General features: G+C 40.9%; 1 protein-coding gene across 1 annotated transcript in view; it reads left to right on the plus strand.

Moving 5' to 3' along the window:
- LOC306759467 (tensin-3-like) overlaps positions 1 to 21,014 on the plus strand; it is a gene marked incomplete at its 5' end in the record, with an annotated part of 57,205 nt that overhangs the window by 22,717 nt on the left and 13,474 nt on the right. Inside the window, 3 exons of the mRNA XM_079245133.1 lie at positions 1,492 to 1,613; positions 3,321 to 3,429; positions 3,517 to 3,585. Of these exons, the coding sequence (XP_079101259.1) occupies positions 1,492 to 1,613; positions 3,321 to 3,429; positions 3,517 to 3,585 (300 nt within the window). The remainder of the gene's footprint in view (positions 1 to 1,491; positions 1,614 to 3,320; positions 3,430 to 3,516; positions 3,586 to 21,014) is intronic.

The following is a 21,014-nucleotide window of genomic DNA, read 5'->3' on the forward strand; positions in this document are numbered from 1 at the left end:
CGGATTAGTTTCATTTGGCTCGCTCTGGTTTCGCTTTCATGTGATTTTCAGATGATGGACGCTCGCAGGGAAAGCTGAGCTCTCATTGTTACTGTTCACTCCGCTGTTTATACTCGTTAGGAGTTTGATGTATAGAGTAAATCTCACTTATGACAAATTGTAGGTACTGTGTTTTGATTTGTTTTTGGTGTCTGCAAAGTATATTAGAGCTGCAAGAACATTTTATTGTTTCTAAAGAGAACCTTTAAGATATTAATGTTTTCAGAAATTGCAATCCTGCGATCTATTTATTTATGGTGGGATGATCAAGGCTTAATGTCTCATCGGATGATCCGCAAGTTAAATGACTTGTAGAATCAAAACTATCAATTTTGTGCTTGAAATTGGAGCTGCAAATATAAACTGCAACCAAAATATAAGTTTAAAAATTCAGCAGTGAGATAAAATTCAATGATACTTCAGTTTAGATGTAAATGAAAACACAGGAAAAAAAACCCCAAAAACAAATAATGTAAAACAAAGACTTATGAAATAAACCGTTAGGTTAAAAATAAGGAGGCGCCCAGGTCTGCTGCCCGCAATCCTGGTGTCATGGTGGACGACCAGTTGAGCTTTCAGGTCCATGTTGCCTTGTATTTGCCGATTTGCTCTCTACAACATCAAGAGAATCAGACTATACCTGTCAGAACACGACACAGCTTCTGGTTCAGGCTCTGGTCATTTCACACATCGACTACTGCAGTTCCTCACTGGCAGGTCTGCCTGCATGCTTAGTTAAACCTCTGCAGATGATTCACAACGCATCAGCACGTCTGGTCTACAACCAGCCCAAAAGAGCTCATGGCACTCCGCTGCTAAACACGCTTCACTGGCTTCCAGTTGCAGCGCATCAAATACAAACTTCTGCTTCAGCCTTACAGAACAATGACCCAAAACAGCTCCTTTCTACCGTCACTCCTTAATCTAGAGATACAATCCTTGTCAACAGTTACGCTACACCAGTGAAAGATGGCGTCTTAGCCTTATGCCACATACAGTATGCTTGCCTTTTCCGAAGATGGATAAAACACAGCCGGGGGGGAATATGATCCCTCATATCTGGGAAGAGAATGACTGATTGTTCCTGCAGATGTTTTCCACCATGTTATTCCTCCATCTGTTCACGGTAAAGTTGCACAAGCTTTGCGTGGGTGTTTGCAGCTACACTCATCTGATAAATCTACTGATGGATGCTTTTGTTGCAGACAAACATGCCAAACACTAATGACTGTCATCGCCTTTTATTGCCAAGCTGACGTCTGGCAACAGCAAAGTGTCTGATATTGTTCAGTGTTATGGCTGTTTTACAAGGCTAGACATAGCTGTGAGTGAGTGCATTTAACAGATCACATGACCAAGTCTGTTTCACAAACTGATTATAATCTTTCTGACTGTCTGGTTCTGCTCCCCTCCTCCCCCTCCACTCCCCTACGTTACCCTGCTTCTGTTCAGGGTGGAAACACCAGACGCAAAACAGTGATGTGACGGACTACGTTGCTCCAGGATGGCGAGGTGGTGGACCACAGAGCTTCCGAGGCTCTCCAGCCTACAGCCCTTCCTTCACACACTCTCAGGTAAATGTCTGGTCCCAGTAGACACTCTGCAGACAGTAAAACCTAAAACAAAACATCCTGCAGCTGCAAGAACTAAGAAACTAACCAGATTACCGACAGCCCAGGTACACACACAGTACTATAACAAACCTATCAGCAAGTGTTCCAAAAATATACACTGTAAATTATATTCCTTTATAACCATAAAGATGTGAGACTGCCTCTCGATAAATGTCATGTCAACACTACAAAAAACACATAATATGGATGATTTGAAAAGATTTTACATAAACTTTCTGGAGGTATTTCCATATCAATCATATTAAACGACCTTGTAAAACCTCTCCAAGCTCTAGTTTAAAGACGCAAATGGAGTCTCCACCGCTTCAAAGCTGCAGACATAAAGTCTGAATCAAGACCGACTTAAAGGTGTTCACAGTTTCTGCGTCCGCTCAGCTGCCAGGCCTGTGTAGCATCACCGGGGTCCACTGGGGTCCACCGGGGTCCACCGGGGTCCACCGGGGTCCACTGGGGTCCACCGGGGTCCACCGGGGTCCACTGGGGTCCACCGGGGTCCACTGGGGTCCACCGGGGTCCACTGGGGTCCACCGGGGTCCACCGGGGTCCACTGGGGTCCACCATGCACCATAATTTTCACCTGCTCACTAAACAAACACTTGCATTAACCCTCTTTCAGAAAATAAATATTTCAACAGATATTAATCACATGCACGCTCACCGTAACCTTGACCAAAAAGGTTACAGGTCATGGGCATGTCTATCTAAGTTGGGCACACAGATGCTGCAACTATGCACCCAGTCTGAGAAAAGGCATCAAACCAGGTCAAAAACCCAGACCAATGTTAGTTAAAAACTACTACTGACAATAGAAAATGGTGGTGGTCAACCAAACCAGACATAAAGGTCATAAAGGTCATTCCTCGACCCCCCCCCCCCCCCCCCCCCCCATTATCCTAATGTGTCTCTGTTCTTATCTGTTATAAGGCGGCGCCGGTAAAACTGACTGCGGGGCCTAAGTTAAGCTTGGTTCTGTATTATTCTTTTGTCATTAATGTTACATGTCTGTATGTCAAACCTTGGACGAGCTGGCTTGAACCTTGAATTTCCCTTCGGGGATGAATAAAGTATCTTTGATTGATTGATTGATAGATGAGCAGCAAAGGAAAGCCGCGGTGATCCTTGTAGTCATCCACAATGATGAATGCAGGACATGTTTGTAATATCAGGACAAAGGAGCACAAGAACTGGAGAAAAACCAGTGACTCAAGGAATGAAAGATGGATTAAAATACAGATGCATAAAAAGTCTCAGAAATTTAGAAAAACTTGAGAGCATGTTGGTGTTGCACAGTGACTTGTTGTGAAATATTCAGAATGTTAGAATGACTGTAAAACGGTGTGTGAGATGATAATTGTGTAACTGTACCTGTTTCTGCCTCTCTTTTCTCTTTAGTCTTTAACTTTCTGTTCTTGCTCTCCGTCTTTCAGCTGTGAGGCATAATAGCTTAACTGTTTACACCCAAACACTGACTGCAGCCACACACAGATCACAAGACTAATGTCTGCTGGTGTGTGTGTGTGTGTGTGTGAACAGGGGGGAGAGTTTGTCACCTCTTAAGACTTTAAGGTTTGAAAAAAAATCATGTTCTTGACTTTTCCCGTCAGTTTTCTCCTTTTCTTTCTTTACTTGTGTTGATTCTTTCCAAAGCACGGACATCTGTACAAAACCAGCAGCGTGGACCATTGCAACCAAATGGACTCCTCTGACATCGTCCCACCTACTCCGGCCTTCCCAGTGTCTCCTCCAACGCCCTACGGTAAGAGATGATGTCAAAATGAAAACTTTTCGGCTATGGGTGTTTCTGCATTTGGAAATCTTATCAGTATTTTCCTGCTCTTCCCAGTGAAACATTTCCCAGAGTTTTCCCAGCTCAGGACGGGCAGCCAGTGGGACCAACACAGCTGGACACAAGGTAAACTTACCAAAGTGTGTATGACAAAAGCACTTGATCCAAAATACTGCAGCTCCTGATTTCTGCTTGATAAGGTTCATGACTTGGCTGGAATGTCCTCCTGGCATAAAATACTCAAAACACACACACATACTCGCACACACACTCACCTGGCCTGCACTTTGTTGCTACTGACTGCATACGTGGCACTGCTTTTGTTTTTGGTCATTTAGATGCAGTAATAGGCAGACAGATGACTTGTTTCTCTTTTGTGTATGAGCTTATGTGTTTTTAGGTGTGGCATTATATTAATTTAGGAGATGAGTTTGGAAATCCTGTCAGGACCATGCAGGACAGCTGATGTAGGATTCCTGCTAATAATAGTTGACGGTAACAGAGGAAGAGACCACTGCTGGCAGGATGTCCACTCACGTCCTGTTCAGGGAGGGAATGCGAGGAAAGGGGAGGGTCTTTTGTTGTTGGGACATCCTGCCTGTGGAGATATGCGCCACACAGCTGCAGCAACAACTTATAGAGTCAGACAACATGAATGTCTTTAAGCTGATTACGTTAATATCTAATCTGCTGTTATAGGCTCCGGACTCTCCCTGGTAACCTTGAAATGGATTAAATGGGTCTTGAAAATGGACATAGGGCTGAAAAAGTAGCTGGTAAAATGTTAAGCTGCTAAAATAAAGGTCCAACATGACACCTTGTTAATACGTTGAAACGGTGCTATTATTTCTTGATATTTACCCCAAGCCAGTTAAAGAACACTACAAAACTATGAAACTGCCATTTTCCCATCACACACCCTCTATCAACGGCTAATTCATTAATCTTGCATCCCACCTGACCTGTTAGCTCTCTACAGCCAGCAAAAGACAATTTTATAATGACTCGTTTTGTCTCTCTGTGTCGTTTAATCTTCTTGTGTTTCTTTGATAAATCAGCGATGTTGCATGTTCAAAACAGCCAGTTCCTGATTATACCGTGAAGCAAAACGTCACGTCGTGTCCTGGTTCAGAAAGTTGTATAGTAAGGTTTTCCAGCAACGGAATGCCGCTTTTCAGTGACAGTTCTGGAAATGTGCTTAATGATTTTGGTGTGCCATCAAAACGGGTCATAAAGGCTTATTTTAAAAGTTGAAAAGTTACAGAGTCTTTAACATCCTAATGGTGTAGTTGCAAGTCAACAGAAGCAGAGAGGAACTTTTGTGTATGAGCTTATACACGTAGTATTTTTAATTAAAAACATTGAAATGGGTTATTGTGGAGTTGCTGTAAATGTTTAAAAATGAGTGACAACACATCACAAACTGCATGATTGGAGACTAAAAAGCCTAAATGATAATTCTAGTTAGTGAAAATTGTTTGGCTCGGATCTGGAACCACACAAGTTCTAACATAACGGATCAGAGTTGGTGTCATTTGGCACAATAGACCAATACAAACCCTGTTCCTCCAAACCAAGGTACATTTAAGGCAATTTTTTTTATTTTAAATGGAAAACACAAGCTAAAGATGTGAAGAAGAAATTTTCTAAATGCCACAAGATGGCAGCTGAACTCGTACAAAAAAAATTGCTTTTCACAAACATCCAAAAGTACAGCCCAAACTAAAGTTATAAAGCTCTTATTATGCTTACCTACAGTGTCACATTTCAGTTTTATGGTCAGCCAGTTCAACACCCATCTTTGGTCTGAAATCTCCATTTAAGTTCCTGTCTCTTCAAGGCTCCGCCTCCAAATATGCCTACTCTGCTCTGATTGGTCAGAATAAAAAGAGCACAAATGAGCTGCTGTGCTAAACTAGCCACTAGGCTACCTTGCATTATCCAAAACAATTTTATGGTGAAGATATTAAGTACAGGAAGAAATACAAGGGTCATTATTTAGCATTATTTAATAGAAAATGTTTAAAATGTTACCTGGCAATCAAGATTTAGAACATACATGTGTCACATGACATTCCAATCACGTGTATTCATAGCTATAATATATAACTATAGCTTTACACAAACACAAGTGTTTGAATCATTTAGAAAAGTGTAAGAACATAAAATTAATCTGAAAGATTACACTAAATTAGATTAAAAGTTGCATTGGAGATATTAATGCAGTATAATTTAACGTATGTCAAACTTCGTTCCCCACCAAACTGTTAGATTACACAGACTGATCCATCTGCACGTGTCGGTGGACAGAACGGACACACATCGTCACCATAACTGCAGATGCAATTTTGTGTTAATTTGTCCAAGGTAACCAAATATATTTTGGGCGCTATAAAAAAAAAACACAGCATCCGACACAGATGTTATTATCCAGCTCAGTGATGAAAGGGAAATGGCCAGTATGTTATTTAGATGGCACTATTGACCTAAACCCCTCATGGATACACACTGCATTAGATTTTATGCAGTTAATGAAATCACAGCAAACATCTAACAGGAAATATTTTGGGAAGCATCATCTGATCAGAAATTACTTTGTGTTCTCACCAAGCAGATCAGCTTGTTTCCTGAGTGACGGTTTATTAGCTCAATGTGGAGAAGCTACTGGTTTACACAACCTTCTATTAATGCCTCATCTGCAATGATTAGTTTTCAAATTATTGCCTGTTTTTATTTTTTTGACACCAGTTGGGCTACACATTAAAATAAACATAATTACTGAATGAGGAATTGTTATTTCAAGAAGATAAAGAACATATGAGAATGTTGAGACCGTCAGCTGCAACAGCAACAAAGATATCTGAAATTTTGCTGTTTTACAACTAAATTTAGTGACTAAACAAAGTCAGAGCCCTGCATGAATTTATACAGATTCATATATAAAAGTGCAGGCTGGTAGAATTCCATACTCCGTATTCCATACTGGAAATGCTGTGCCACACAGCTGATAAATAAGGTCCTGGACTACATATGGATTGTTTCAGGTAATGCAGCATCAGTGTTTTCTGTGAAAGAGAGGACCTCGCTTTGGTTTGGACTTTGAAGCTTGTCCTACAGCTTTTCACATGCAGTAAAATCATAATGCAGGCTTGTTAAGAGTAAAGCAATCGGCAAGTAAGATTATAATTTATAGAAATTTGTATTTCTTGATATTTAAGTGCAGATTTAGGTAAAGTTGATGCACATGGAGAAAAGATGAGGGGTTTATTCCTCTATTCTTAATTAATCTGCTTAAATACCATGAAAAGGGCACTTTTGTTTTAAGGATTTACAGTGTGTACGACATCAGCATTGTTTTTGGTTGAATATTTTTAAACAAAAGCAGTGGTATTATAGGTGGCATTTGGCTTTTTGTTGACGGATCAGTTGTAACGGCATTTCTGCCTGTTTTTTGTAAACATGTTTGTCAGAGCAGAGAGGCGGCAGAATGGTGAACAAAACTGAAGAAAGAAAGGTTATCACTTGTGTACAGAAAAACACCTGATTCTCTCGGCTGGATGGGCAGAAGAATTAACAAAGGACACTAAATATCTTTCGCTTGCTTCTGTTTAATGGGTCAGACAATAGTTTCCTGTTTCCCACGATGAATGCAGACGACAACACTCTGGACTGAACATTATCCAATTAAATAATTCAGACTTTATTTTTAGTCATTATTTGACTTGAGACATTGTGCTGCAGACTGCAGGAGGCAGCCTAAAACAGCTGCACACCACAAAAAGCTGCAGGTCTGAGAGCGTTATCATAAAGCAGATCTCACTAGGAATGATGGGATTTCATTGTTAGGCATTTTGTGTAAACAGAAAATCTTTTTTTAAGTTTAGTTAGTATTAAAGTCAATCAAAGTTAATGTTTAAGGCAGTATGTGTGTTATGATGAGGGTTTGCTCACACTTTGTTATTGGCTGTTGGAAAGCTTTACTCTGAAAAAGCTGCATTTTAAATTCAGTAAAGATTTATAAATGACCCATAAACATCTGATTAAAGAAAACATCAATCTTTAGAAATATGTAATGTTGAAGTAGAAAAGCCAAAGGAAAGAATAAAAAAAAATAATTACATGAAATTAAACAGGCAGTTTGCTGCTGTAAACAGTCTTTTTTAAAAAAAATTTTTTTTATGCTATTTACAATTTATTTGTACGTTACCTGAATATTACTCTTAAAAAATAAATAACTATAAATATATCCAAATGTAGAAATAAATGTACAATAAGTCATTCTATCTTTTAAACAGCCAGTAGCTTAGCAAAAGGGCTGATTGGCTAGACTTCATATGTGTCTTTATAAAACTGTTCAGGTTAAAAACTCTGTTCTGTTTGGGTTTTTACCACCTTCTCTAAAAAAAACTTTCTTCTCTCTTGCTGCTAAATGCTAAGCTATGCTATCTAGCGATGTTGCTGGCTTTCCAAAGGGTTTTTTTTCCCCCCTAAATGATTAAGTGATCTCATTTTTCTGAAGAGAACTCGTAACCTTCATGAAACCCTGAGATTCTTGATTTCAACATGGCTGCACCATCACCTGTAGCTCTTTGTTTTCTTCATTGAATTTCTAGTGTACATAAAAGTGAGTTGTTTTTATCAATAATTACATTGTGATGGTGAAATTATTTTAAAAAATTAACATCAATATTGTTGGTATATAAAATAATATTGCCAAAATTGTCTGGTGTTCTCTGAGTGAATATTTTTATAAATATATTATAATATTTTTACAATAAATTTGTGATTTTATAGTTTTATATGACATATTTATTCTCACAAACGGACTATTTTGGAGTAGATTTTTTTTCCCAGTTGGGGCAGTGGGATCATTAGACAAGAGGTTTGTCCTGGTAATGACATTACCGAGAGTATTCAGATTTATAAGACATTTGGAACACATTGTGAACACCCTCCAAAAACAAAACAAAACAAAACAAAACAAAATGAAAAATTAAATTAAATTAAATTAAATTAAATTAAATTAAATTAAATTAAATTAAATTAAATTAAATTAAATTAAATTAAAAATAAAATGAGACAAAACATTGTGAACCATAAAGGTATAAAACCTAAAGTGCTAATGCTAATAAATTAATGCTGTGTAAGAGTGATGCATAGATTTTACATTTAAGTTTAAAGAAGGTTGTCTTAGACTGAAGAAATAGTTTGGGTTCTCTCCACATTTCAGCTTGTGTAAAACCACAGTGAAAGCCACAGTTCAAATGTTACGTAATGACATTTCCTTTGTATATTTATGAGTGAATCAAAATAAACAGTGGTGTACAGACGCTCTCAGCCAGAGGAAGCAGGGTTCAGTTGAAGGAATGTAGATGAAGACACTGGCTGAAGTTTAGCAAAGGCAGATGGTTCGCAGACAACACTTGACTGTCTGAACTTCAGAGGTCAGAGGTCAGGAGAATGTCTAAGAAAGGCAGAAAGAGGGGAAAAGTCTGCATTCGATGGTTGGAACATATGAAGCAGTAGAAAGCTGTTATCAAAAGCTTCACATGTTTATGTTAAGATGCTTTATGCTCTTTAAACTACCTTTATTTTCTAACTAATAGCTGACAGATAAACACAGGTGGAGAACAAAAAGGTTGTTTATACATCTAAAGTTGACTGTAGGGAAAGACGTGAGAGGCATTTGTGCAGAGAGGCGAGATGGGGAAACAGTCAAACATACGTTTCCCCTCCTTTATTACATGACTGCAGATCTGAAACAGTCCAGTGGGACTTTAATATGTTCCGTCATGACATAAAGTTGGATTCAGGGACACGAGAAAGTAATGAGGACACTAAGATCCCAATATGAACAAGCCAGATCCATGGAAGTCCTGCACTTCCAACATGTTGATGAGACACAATGCAGCATCTTCCAGAGATGATGCCTCCATGCCTCAAAGGCTTAGAGAAAAAGTTTGTGTAGAAAAAGAAGACTAAAAACAATATCAAGCAGGTGGCAAGAAAGAAAATGTTAATATTGCTTAATCAATATGGATCCTTTTCCTGTTTTTAAATTTACCTTAAATCAACAGCTTCGTTTATTTTACATTTCCACTGGCAAAACCTGGGAAGTGCAGCTGAATATTCAACCCAATGTGGCCCAATGTTATCGATCCGGCTCTAAAGGGTAGAGCTTACACACTGCAGTCCACTGATGTTGTGCCACTTGGCAAAAGGAACAAAGTGGGAACAGTATCATGTTTAAATATGTTAAATATACACTGGTTTTATTCAAAACATAGAAAGAAAGAAAATTCAACACATCGAGCCACTGTGATGCTGCACTGCGTAGCTGATACGCCGGCTAACAGGTAAAGGTACGCAACAAAGATCAGGATTTACTGAACCAGTCCAAGTTGGTGGCAACAGGGCTAATGAGATCAAACCATCAGCCACGTCAAAATGAGTGGGAATAAAGAGCAATTAGATAGAAATGAGCAGAAACACAATAGATGAGCGTTAAAAGATGGATGCCAGACTTTTTCTTCGATTTACTGTCTCCAACTTCCATTCCAAAACTGTAACCAGATAAACAAGCAGCGCTGGTGTACGGAGCTGATGTGGATGTCAGCTCATTTCCTGAGACAGGGAGGATAAAACAAGACACATGCTTCCCCTGAAACTAAAGTAAACTCCACATAATTCAGTTCAGCAGGAGCTTCACAGTGTTATTTATGACGTGCTTAGACGTGACACATGGCAGGAGACAGTGTCAGTGTGTCTGCATGCCCTTGTGTTTGTGGTGAGCAGATGGTGGGAGTGGACATGCAGGCCTTGACACAGAGGCCCTTCAACCGCCCCCACCGCATATCGCTCGCCTTCGTCCATAAAAGGCCACATGTCACCTCTGACCTTGCAGGAATCCACTCTGATTGGGTGAAAGTGCTTGCAGTGACCCAGTAGGAACAATGCTCAGTGGTCAGCGAGCATGAGGAGGAGGAGGGGGAGGAGGAGGAGAGGGGGGGAAGAGAGGGAAGAAATTCCATACACCTCCTCCCTCCCTCCTTCTGTCCCTCCCTCCATACATACTCAGAAGTCGAGCGGTGTCACAACAAGCCAAGAACAAACGGGGAGCTTATTTTCCCATCTGGGGACGGATTGGAGGCAGTGAAACTATCCAGCTCCTGAAACAAAACTTCCAGCGAGAGGGGCTCAGATCGCTTTTCAGACAGAAGTGAAAGAGGCAAAGAGGAGGAGGAGGAGGAGGAGGAGGAGGAGGAGGAGGAGGGTCCTGGTAACAGGGAGGGTTTCATTCACGCTGGAAGGCAGCAGAAAGAGTTGCAGATTCTTTAGAGCAGGAAGGTGAGAGACCCTGGAGGCTTTGGAGAAAACAGTAACCAACCGACAAATAACGGGATCATTTCTGAGGGTGCTCCCATCATGACCGCATCTCTCGGTACGTACATGCACGAGGGTTTGTCGCCACGTGTGTGAAAAGCCACTAAAACCAACGATTAATCTGAATTTCCCTCTTTTTTCATCTCCCCTTTTCTGCTCATTTATGACACATCCTCTCTGCTCAGCTGTCTGATGTTTCCAGACAGTTTCTGGATTCTTTCTCCCTCCCAAACATCCATCCACCTCCTCTGAAGCATCTCTGGCTCTTTCTGTGCATGTATACATAAAGAAAACCCCAAACAACGTTTAGCCCCAAACAGCAGCGTCTGCAGCCTCTCAGAGTGGCAGGGATGGTGATGTGGTTTGTTCCATTGCTGCTTTCATGATCTCATCCTGTTAAAGGCTTTTTTTGGCTTCCATGATGCAGTCGTGGAAGCCTGATGTATTGGTGGTGAACGGAGAGGCTGCTTTCCCCCTTTTTCTGCTCCACTGACCTTGATTGCATTGAAAAAGTCTTTTGTTGTTTGCGTTGCTGCTTGTTGCTGTAGAGGCTTCCTCAAGATGTCATGAAGTTTGTTTTCATCTTCTTTTGAGGTTAATGGCTGAAACTGGATGAATCTGAGTCATTTTTTAAAATAATACCTAGCATTTATCAGGTTTCCTTCAGAGGGTCTTGCAGTGACATTATGTTCACCAAAGTCAGGGTCATTCTCAGGTGCAGTGGGAAGTTTTCCTTCTCTGCAGAAAAAAAGATCAGTTTCTCAGGACTCAATGGTAGATTAATCTGTCATAAAATATCCGCAGCCATGAACACAAGCAGACTTTGTGTGCAGAGTTGTGAGTAGGTTGAAAATGTTTGGATTGACAAAAGCATTTCAGTGTCACTGTATGGATGTCTTCTATGTGGGAGACATTTGATTTGTGCAGGAATGCAGGAAATTCAGAGGAAAGTTGGATTAAAAATGTTGGACTGACGGGAGAGTTTAGCTGAATGGAAAGAAGGAAAAACAGATTTCTTTTTGCTCCAGAGCATTAGTAAACAACTCATCTGTGTTGCCACAGAAGCAGCTTGTTAGAGATTCAGCAGAACTCTTATTGTCCCTCTCTGATGATGTAACGGTGCCTGGTACATCTGCTCCATACATCAGCAGTCTGGCTGCAGAGATGCGGCTGATGTTCTGTATCTTAGTGGTGACAGGAAGCCAAGCGAGGAAGTCAAAGCTCTCAGTCAGGAGTCTACCTCACCTGATGACCAAAACAACAAGCTCCCAGCCAGGATAATCCGTAAAAATGAGCTGAGATTAGACGGACAGCTCCTCCACTTAGAGGGGAAGCAGTTTGGATGCTATGAGATGTCTCCTCGGGATATCACTTTGTGGACTTATTAACCCCTGGGGCCCGTTTAAAACTCTCTGGAAAGATTATATCCTCCAACTGGGAGAAGCTGGTGTTCATCTCAGGATAGTCCGCTAGACACAGTCCGATTGGGGACTCAAATCAGTTGTAGGGGGGTGTATCCATGTGGACCGAGATTGTGTTCACGCTGCTCTTTGGTCAAACCAGAAAAACCATTAGAATAATATCTCCCCATTCCAACCAGAGGTGGCGCTGCACTGGTATTTAGCAGAAGAGAGGACCAGACTGGCGTGAAGAAGAAAAAGTCTGTTTCCTCCACCTGCCAGTTAAACATGGAGACCAAACTATGGCTGTTTTGGGTTTTTATTGTGTCTTATGCAAGTATACTGCAGAAATCCACTGCAACAATGGACGCAGTATGAACACCAGACGAAGCAGAGGACCCTTAACGCCATCGCTATGGATTTACCCACAATGCAATGCTACGACTTGTTTTTGTAGTCCGCTACCTGTATTTGGTCTGCTTGGACTGAGACCTGTGTTTGTAGGCGTGGCGAGTCCGTCTTTGGTCCGAATCAGAATTTGTTTGGCGCGTTGACATTTCCCCAAACGAAGCGACTTTCCAAGCAAACGGACTCGGATTTGAATCAAAGAGGCTGATGTGAACGGGCCCTAAGGCGGGGGTGTCCAGCTTATCTCCTCCAGGGCCACAGTTTTAGATGCTCCCTGCTCCAACACACCTGATTCAAATAAAATGACTCTCCTCAACAGCTTGTCATCAAGTTTCGAGCCATTAATCTGGTTAAGCTGCGCTCTGGACTCCCCCGCTGTAAGAGGACCTGGAGGAAGATGCTGAAGGAGGGAACCATGAAGTAAAAACACGCTTGCTCTTAAAGATGCACTGCTGAACGTTGGCAGATTTTATCATGGAGGGCCCCCTAATGGCATCTATATGCACTCACTGACATGTGATGTCTGTCAGCTGAAACACAACGCAGCATCCTAGAAGGTGAACTTTCTCAGGCTCTGGATGTTGCTGGGCAACAACAGCTCCAGGAATCTTCATATTAAACGTCACTTTACCATAAAAACGACTCAGAAATGCATGTTTTTAAGGTCAGAAAGCTGCATGATGCTACTTTAAAGACACCTGGTTACTTCCATGATAGACAGTTTCAAAGATTAGTAGAGTTTTATCGAGGCAGGAGCTTTAGTGTTCCTTGCATGATGCCTTGTGGTATCTCTTTGGAGGCCAGGTTAGTTTCTTCTGTTTAGGACGCAGTGTATTTATTGACAATGATGGACATTGCAGAATTCTTAGCAGGAAGCAGCAAACCTGAATGAGTGTTGTATGATTACATAATCGTTCCAGCCGTCTGATCTCCATCATGGTTGCTGTTTTTTCTCACTCTTAATCCTGCAGATGAAGTGGTAAACAGGCTGTCACTGAGAGCTACTTGGATGTCTGAATAAACACGAGTGTGAGCATCCTTTGTTGTGAAGACACACTGATTAAAAAAGATAAATGAGTGTTTTTACTGCAGCGGTTCGGTGGGTTCACTCGGCACACTCGCTGCCCGCCGTGGTCATCGTTCTTACTTTTATATGGTTGTTTTTCTGTGCAACAGGTTACATAAAACATTACATGCTGCTGATGCATCATCGTTTCAGTCTTGTTTCCTCCTCACTTCCCAACCGTTAGCAACCATCACTGCATTGCTATTAAAGATGAGAGACTGGAAGATGTTTAGATATTCTTTCATTTTATTTTTACTGACAAAGATATTTGGTCTAATGACGATGGAGCAGAAAGATGGTAACTCACAGGCCTTCGTGCACAGTCTCATGATTAGATTTACACTAAAACAATCCATAACAAACTGTTTACACCCCAACAGATCTAATTTGGGAGGCAGTAGTAGAAGAACAGACGTGTCCCACAGCACAATGACATGATAAACCTACTAACCCGTTTTCATGGAGACTTTTAACCCCGTTCGGTTTTAAATCATCCTGATTTCAGGTTTCGATGGGAACTAATCTGTTCTGATCTGGTGGGAGCTGTCTGACATGCGCAGACAGATTTTACATCATAGATGGAGGTCTGAAAAGTGCTGCTCACAGTAGTTGCAGGTTATGCAGAACTTTCAAGCAGCAGCTTCTCATGTGCTCTGACCAGAGGAGGCAATTCCTGGTCCAGAAAGTAAAAGTCCTGCCGTGTTTTTGGACCTACCTGTACATTTAGAACAGGTGTTTTCACTAACAGGCTCGTTTACCTGGAAAATAAACTCAGCTCATTAAATTCAGCTGGTTTTGTGACTGGTCGGAACAGCTGCCGGACTGGACTTTTACTTTCTGGACCAGGAATTACCACCTGAACACAACCTGACAGCTTCCTGATTCAGTGTTTACTGGTGATGCCACCATCGGTTTGGGAAAAGGAATATTCCACCATGTGAAACAATGAAAATCCTTTTAGGATGACACTTTTCACTTGGATTGAGGTGTATTTTCATTCTGGCATTGCAAACGGTATATTTGGCTCCATGTAAACGTAGCTACCACTTCTCCAGATGGGGAATCTGAGGAAGTAAACTTCAGCTGAAAAATGTGATCAAGCATCACAATGTTTTTCACTAAAGCATGAAAAACAGTTTGAGTTTGTTCTGCTAACTGGAATCGATCCCGCCGGTGGAACCATGGCCGTGTGTCCAACTGCAACTCATCACATCATTTACATGTAATCAGGATACTTTGGATGCCAATAACTCCCCGGGTGATGACATTCTCATTAAACGCGTCTTTGTTTGCTGCTGTTGTTCTTTGTTCCCTCCCTCTGAGCCAACAAAGCTGTCGCTCTGAACAACAACACATGACGGAGGAATCTGATTTACAGATGACCACCTACAAGTTTCTCCTCCCAGCGGCGGGATGCAGGAGCTACTGTGTGAGGAGAGATTGATTGACCAATCAGTCTCACCCCCCTTCAGCTGATCCACTTCTGATAGGGTGAGACCTGCACGTCCCCTCAGAGCAGACTTTTGGTTTAGTTAAGCTGTTTAACTCACCTCAAATGTGGAAAAACATGTGAATAAAGTTGGTCTTGGAAACTTTTTTGAAGCACTTTAAATCTTTCCTAAACTCAAAGTGCAACTGAAATCATCCCGTCCACTTTTTTGATGGTTTTGGTGATTTTTCCGAGCAGAATGAAAGGCGTAAATAAATTAAATTAGGTGTTTATTGTGGTGTTTTGTCTCGTTAAACTGTGTTTTATCAGTCTGCTTTAAGGCCTTGTGGGAAAATTTGATGTTTTTTTTTAGACTTTCATGAGCAGGCCTGTAAACTGTGGCAGCATGTTTTCAGGCTTCCTGCTGCACGCGCACCCTCAGCTGTTTGTAAACAGGAAACAAGAGCTTGAAGCATCCCAGCAGCCATCATGGCAGAATTTTTACTCAACATGTGCAAACAGAGTTGATCAGCTTTGCAGTCTGCTGTAAAGACTTAAATCGTTGCTCTAAACTATATTTCCATGATCGTGATTCGGTTGCAAGGCGTGCCGGCGGGTTTAGGGGAAGCAGCAGGTGTCTTCCTCCTCCTTTGTTTCCCTCCTCTTCCCTTCATCCCCCTGAGAGGCTGCAGCATGTGACGGCTGGGAACAGCGGTTTCATGCCACAGAAGTTCAGTGTCAGCTTGGTCTGAGTGTGTGTGCTGACATTCCTGCGGTCTGTAGGGTGTGTGTCCAGCGTAGCTGCACATGCATCACCGTGTTTGTGCATGTGTGCAGGCTCAGCTTTCTGTCCTGATGCTAAACGAGACAAAATGTTTCTTTGTCAGATAAAACAAGTGACTGCTTCACAGTTTTGAGTTTTTTTTTTTTTTTTTAAAAATCTGTTTCTCTTCATAACGTCCTGTTTATTCACCGAGACGCAGAGTCCAAGCTGGAGAATTTATCCAGATAACCTCACTGCACTCTCATTGATTAATGGGATTTATCTCCATACAACACATGAAGGTATGCACAGAAACAGTCTGAGCCATGCAGCCATCACTCTCTGGGATCGGAAAAGCATGCATGTGTGTGTACGCGTGTGTGTGTGTTATGGGTTCGGGTGTTGCTCTGGGAGGTTGGCAGACATGCCCTCATGAGTCTGGAAAAGGTTTGACTTTGTTGGACTGTAAACTGAAGAAGCTTTGTGCTCGGAATGAAGAAAGCACAATAAATATATTAATAAATAAATGATTAAATAGGATTACCTAAAAATGTCAAAATACACTGTTCCTTCTGTTAAACGTGGAGTTTGGAGGAATTTTTAAGTTAAAATAAAACTAAAAAAGGACAATCAGAAGACTAGATAACAGATAAAAGTTCAGGTAAGTTAAATTAATCCATCTGGAACAATCAAACCAGAAAAATACAGATGTTGCAGAGATGAAACTGAACAATTAAAATTTTAAATGAATCATGTTTCACATTATTCAGAAAAAAAATCCTTTGTTTTTAAAGAGTTGAGTGAAAAGGTCAACTCTTGTTAACATGGTTATCACGTTGATTTAAAGTGTTTCTCTGGATGTTAAAGAGAAAGGCTTTTCCAGTCTTAGCTTATGATGCGGTTTTCTGATGCTATGAATGAACCAAAAAACCCGAAGAGTTGAAGCTGAAACATGTAAAAATATCACAGAACAGAAAACCGTTTCTTTCAATAAATACCACATGGAAAAATGTGATTTATTCTTCTTAAGAAACGTCGTTTTTCCTCAGATCCTGAGAGTTTTATATTTGTACAGTTTGCCATTTAGATTAAATTAAATTTTAATTTAATTTTAAAATCCATCCATCCATCTTCATGCCACTTATCCGGGGTCGGGTCACGGGGCAGACCCGATTTTGATTTAAATTTTAAAATCAAAATTTTATAATAATTTGAAAACGAATTTAAATGTTTTAGCATAACTTTAACTAGTCCTCCACATTGCTGCCGTATAAAAACTTTTCTCTGGAACAGACAGACTGAAGCTGGTTTGCAGGAACTGATTAAACTGTAAATGAGGTCCGTGGGGACGGAGTACGCCCACCACTGGTGGTATTTTCTTTCTGTGTGAATCTTCGCCGTTTCTAATGACAGATGTGATCCTCTGGACACACAACAGCGTGTCCTGACCTGTGCACAGATGTTCTGCTTTTCTTCGCTGCTTTTGTTCCACATTCCTTCAAGATTTCAGAGACACGGACTCATCTTTTCTCATCAAGTTTGTGAAGTCACGGCACCTTCATGCCGTTTCTGCACCGTATCCACACCGTCTTTAACTTTACAAGCTGCAAGGTTGCTAGAAAACAAAAGTTTAGAATTCAATTCAACTTTTTTTGTATAGCACCACTTCACAACAATGTTGTCACAGGACACTTTACATACACATCATTACAGCCAATTCATACATATCCTATAACAGAAACCAACTGATTGCATCACATCATGACTTGGATCCACTCCCCCATCCTGAGCTGCACATGGCGACAGTGGGAAGGAAAAAACTCCCCTTTAACAGGAAGAAAACCTCCGGCAGAACCCGGGTCAGGGAGGGCAGCCATCTGCCTCAACTAGGTTCAACTAGGTTGATGAGGTTCGACTAGGTTGACGAGGTTCAGGTTTAGAAAAGTTGTTTCTGTTGTTGGTAACAAGACTCCTCTTACTTACTGCTCTGAACCACCATGACCTGATGCTCCAGTACTAAACTGACAGGAAGGAAGGCAGAAACATACTGGAAACATTTTATTTCCTCATTTATAAGGAAAAGACAAGATGAAAAGCTGTAAATTGTGTTTACATGACTTTTTCACAGAAAACGGACTTTTAGCTCCAGATGAACTGGTGAATAACGCATGTCGAGTTCTGGGAGTTAAATAACACGCATACAGACAGAGAAACATCTGTGACGGCGTGATATGGACCTGTGGAGATGTCATGTGCAGGTCAGCGTTTGCCAGTCTTTAATCAGCCAGCTGAGCCGAAGCGCAGTGAGGAGACTCATCCGTGGGAATACCGGGACAAAGCCTCGCTGCTTTCTGGGAAAAATCCCAGGAGAGAAAACTGACAGCGACTGTGGGAATGTTTGAGGAATCCTTCCGTCCTCGTCAGCTTTGCTTCTTGTTAGTGGTTATCTGAGCTTCTGTTCATCTCTGTGTGTGAGCTGTCAGCGATGGGATGCCTAATTAGAGGCAGACCACATCTAAACCTGCGCCGCTCGCCCGAACTTTAACCTCACAGAGGTGAAGCGACTCCGCTGGAATGTAACAAGAGTTTTCCAGGATATTTTTCTTCCCTTCTCATTCAGCCTTACTGTATGTTCCAGCACAGCTGAAATAAAATAATTTTAAAATGTTTTATTTTTCATAACCTTTTGCCATTTTATTCTTCTTCTCCTCATAATAGATTTTATTTAAGAATAATCACTGATTTCCTTCCTTTAATACAAAGCAAAGATGTCTAGAATTGTCCATTTGGGGCCACCGTCCCGCAGGTTTTAGGTGTTTCCTGCTTCAACACACCTGATCCAGATTGGGCAGAACTTCACCACAAGCTGTTAAGAGTCCATTCAAACTAAGGTTGACACCTGTCCCGTAAAATACAGAATTGTCCTTTAATTGACAGACAATTGTTGCGTCCTGGATTGAACCAATACGGGACGCACTTTGTTCCGTTTTTTTCACAACTTTCTAACCGCCTACACATGTCGGCCACACATCAACACTCAATCTAAGAATAATTAGCTAAATAAAACACAGAAAATCCAGCAGTCGGCAGAATCTGCGCAGGTCCACGCCTCCTGTCCTGTGTGTCTGCATGTTGGACAGTCACGGTTGCCTAGAGACAGACATGAAAAAAATGTCTGCAGTAGCTCCTAGTTATTACTCCAAGGCCTCAAAATCAAAAATGGTACAAAACAGACGTGAGAGGGAAGAGACGCGGCTACAGCGTCAGTGATGGTGTTTATAAGTCAAAATGTATGCAGGTAAAACCACACAGGTGTTACTGTTTGTATAGTTCAATGTTGCACACTCTAAACACATAGTAGAGATCCTTGTAATTACAGCTTTATGTCTCCTAATTAGCAAAACTCCAACAATTTAGCACAACAGGAAGTGTATAAGGCATTTCGATATTCAAGTTTGATTAATTGGTTACTTCATCACTCCTTTAGGCTACTTAAGACACTAGCACAAGACATACCACTACTGTGGACGCCCCACTTGCCTGCATTGGGGCTGTGGTGAACGTCCTTTATTTAAATTTCTGAAAGGTGGCAACCCTAATTTGAGCAGGGAAAAATCTAAAACTTGCAGGACGGTGGCTCTCGAGGACCAGTTCTGGATGCAAATATAGTTTCTGAGACCTTTTTCAGAACTTTAGGGTAAAAACTTTGCTCAAAACTCTGTTGTACATAATCTGATACTTGTCTTCTGCCCCCTGGTGGACACCTTTTGCACTACAATAATGTAAAAATCACAAAGTATTCAGTGGTAATTATACACAAACTAATTTTATAATTAAAGCTTCGTTTAAAAAAAAAATTACAATTCTTTTCTTGAGTCGGATTATAAAGGTGAAGGATTATTGTTTGTTTAAACTTCATATTGAAACGTCTTAGTAAAAACATTTCTGTTCTTTTCTTGCTTCAGCTGAATCCATCATCTGTTGTTTTTACTTTTAGTTATTATTATTTTCTCTGAGCTCTCCAGTTGTCTTCCTCCCTGCCTACCATCCTCCTCCTCACTGTCCATTAGCCTTCCAGTCTCCTCCTCACCTCATGCACTGCAAGATTCTGTACATACCATCCTTCTTTCCTGTTTGTCTCCATTTTTAGCTCTATTTTTAGTGTTTTTCTTGTACAACCTGCTCCAGCAGCATCTTTGCTCACAGTGTGTGTTAGTTAAAATAATTTAGATTTTCACTCTGCAGCCTGGCACCTGCATTTGGGTCCTCGCCTGTCCACACTTAAATCTTCCCTCTGTGATGTTATTTTTTTATTTTATTACCTTTGCCTTAAGAGAGCTGTAATAAACCAGTAAACTGAAATAAAATGTTTGAGTATAGAATAAACAAAGTGACAAAAGTTTTGAGCTAAGAACTTGACTAAACATGAAAAACATGCCAAACCCCGGCGTGGCATTCAGACTTCCAGACATCCGATCCAGCGTAGAAAATGTTGGCGGCAGTAGAAATGTGTGTGAGAAAGGCATCTTAAAGCGAAGCATTCCAGCAGCGTGGAAGGAAATCTTCCCATCCGCGGCCGGGTCGACCCCTCGTGCCATCCTAGGACAAAAACATGGCTCATGCACCGAGCATGAGGCCACACGATTGGCTAATACTGACAGGCCTTGTCATCAGCTCAGTTTGAATTTAGTGCTTTAAATATTTTCATGAATTTGCTTCTAATTAAGATGATTAAAATATCGCTAACACAGTCAAATTTGGAGGATTTGGATTAACATATACACAGGTCTATTTAAGAATCTTCATTTTAAACCTAAAAACAACATGAAAGCTGTGATTTGCAGGTTTCAGTCTCACAGTTTTAGGCTGTTTTCTGGCTTTAGTTTTCATCATTTATTTTCCAGAAAATGGTATAAATGGAAATATGCCCAGACCTTCCTGAACAAGTATTTTCCCCACAACTTATTGTTACACGTACAATAAATATTGATAGTTTGTTTGAATTTCCTCATTTTATGATGCATGTGTGATTATATAATTCATTGAAATGATGTTACTTGTCCAGAATAACTGTAAACAAAGCTAGCAGCTCAGTCCAAATTCCTG

The sequence above is a fragment of the Telmatherina bonti genome (assembly GCF_933228915.1).
Source record: "Telmatherina bonti genome assembly, chromosome: 8".
NCBI lineage: Eukaryota > Metazoa > Chordata > Actinopteri > Atheriniformes > Telmatherinidae > Telmatherina > Telmatherina bonti.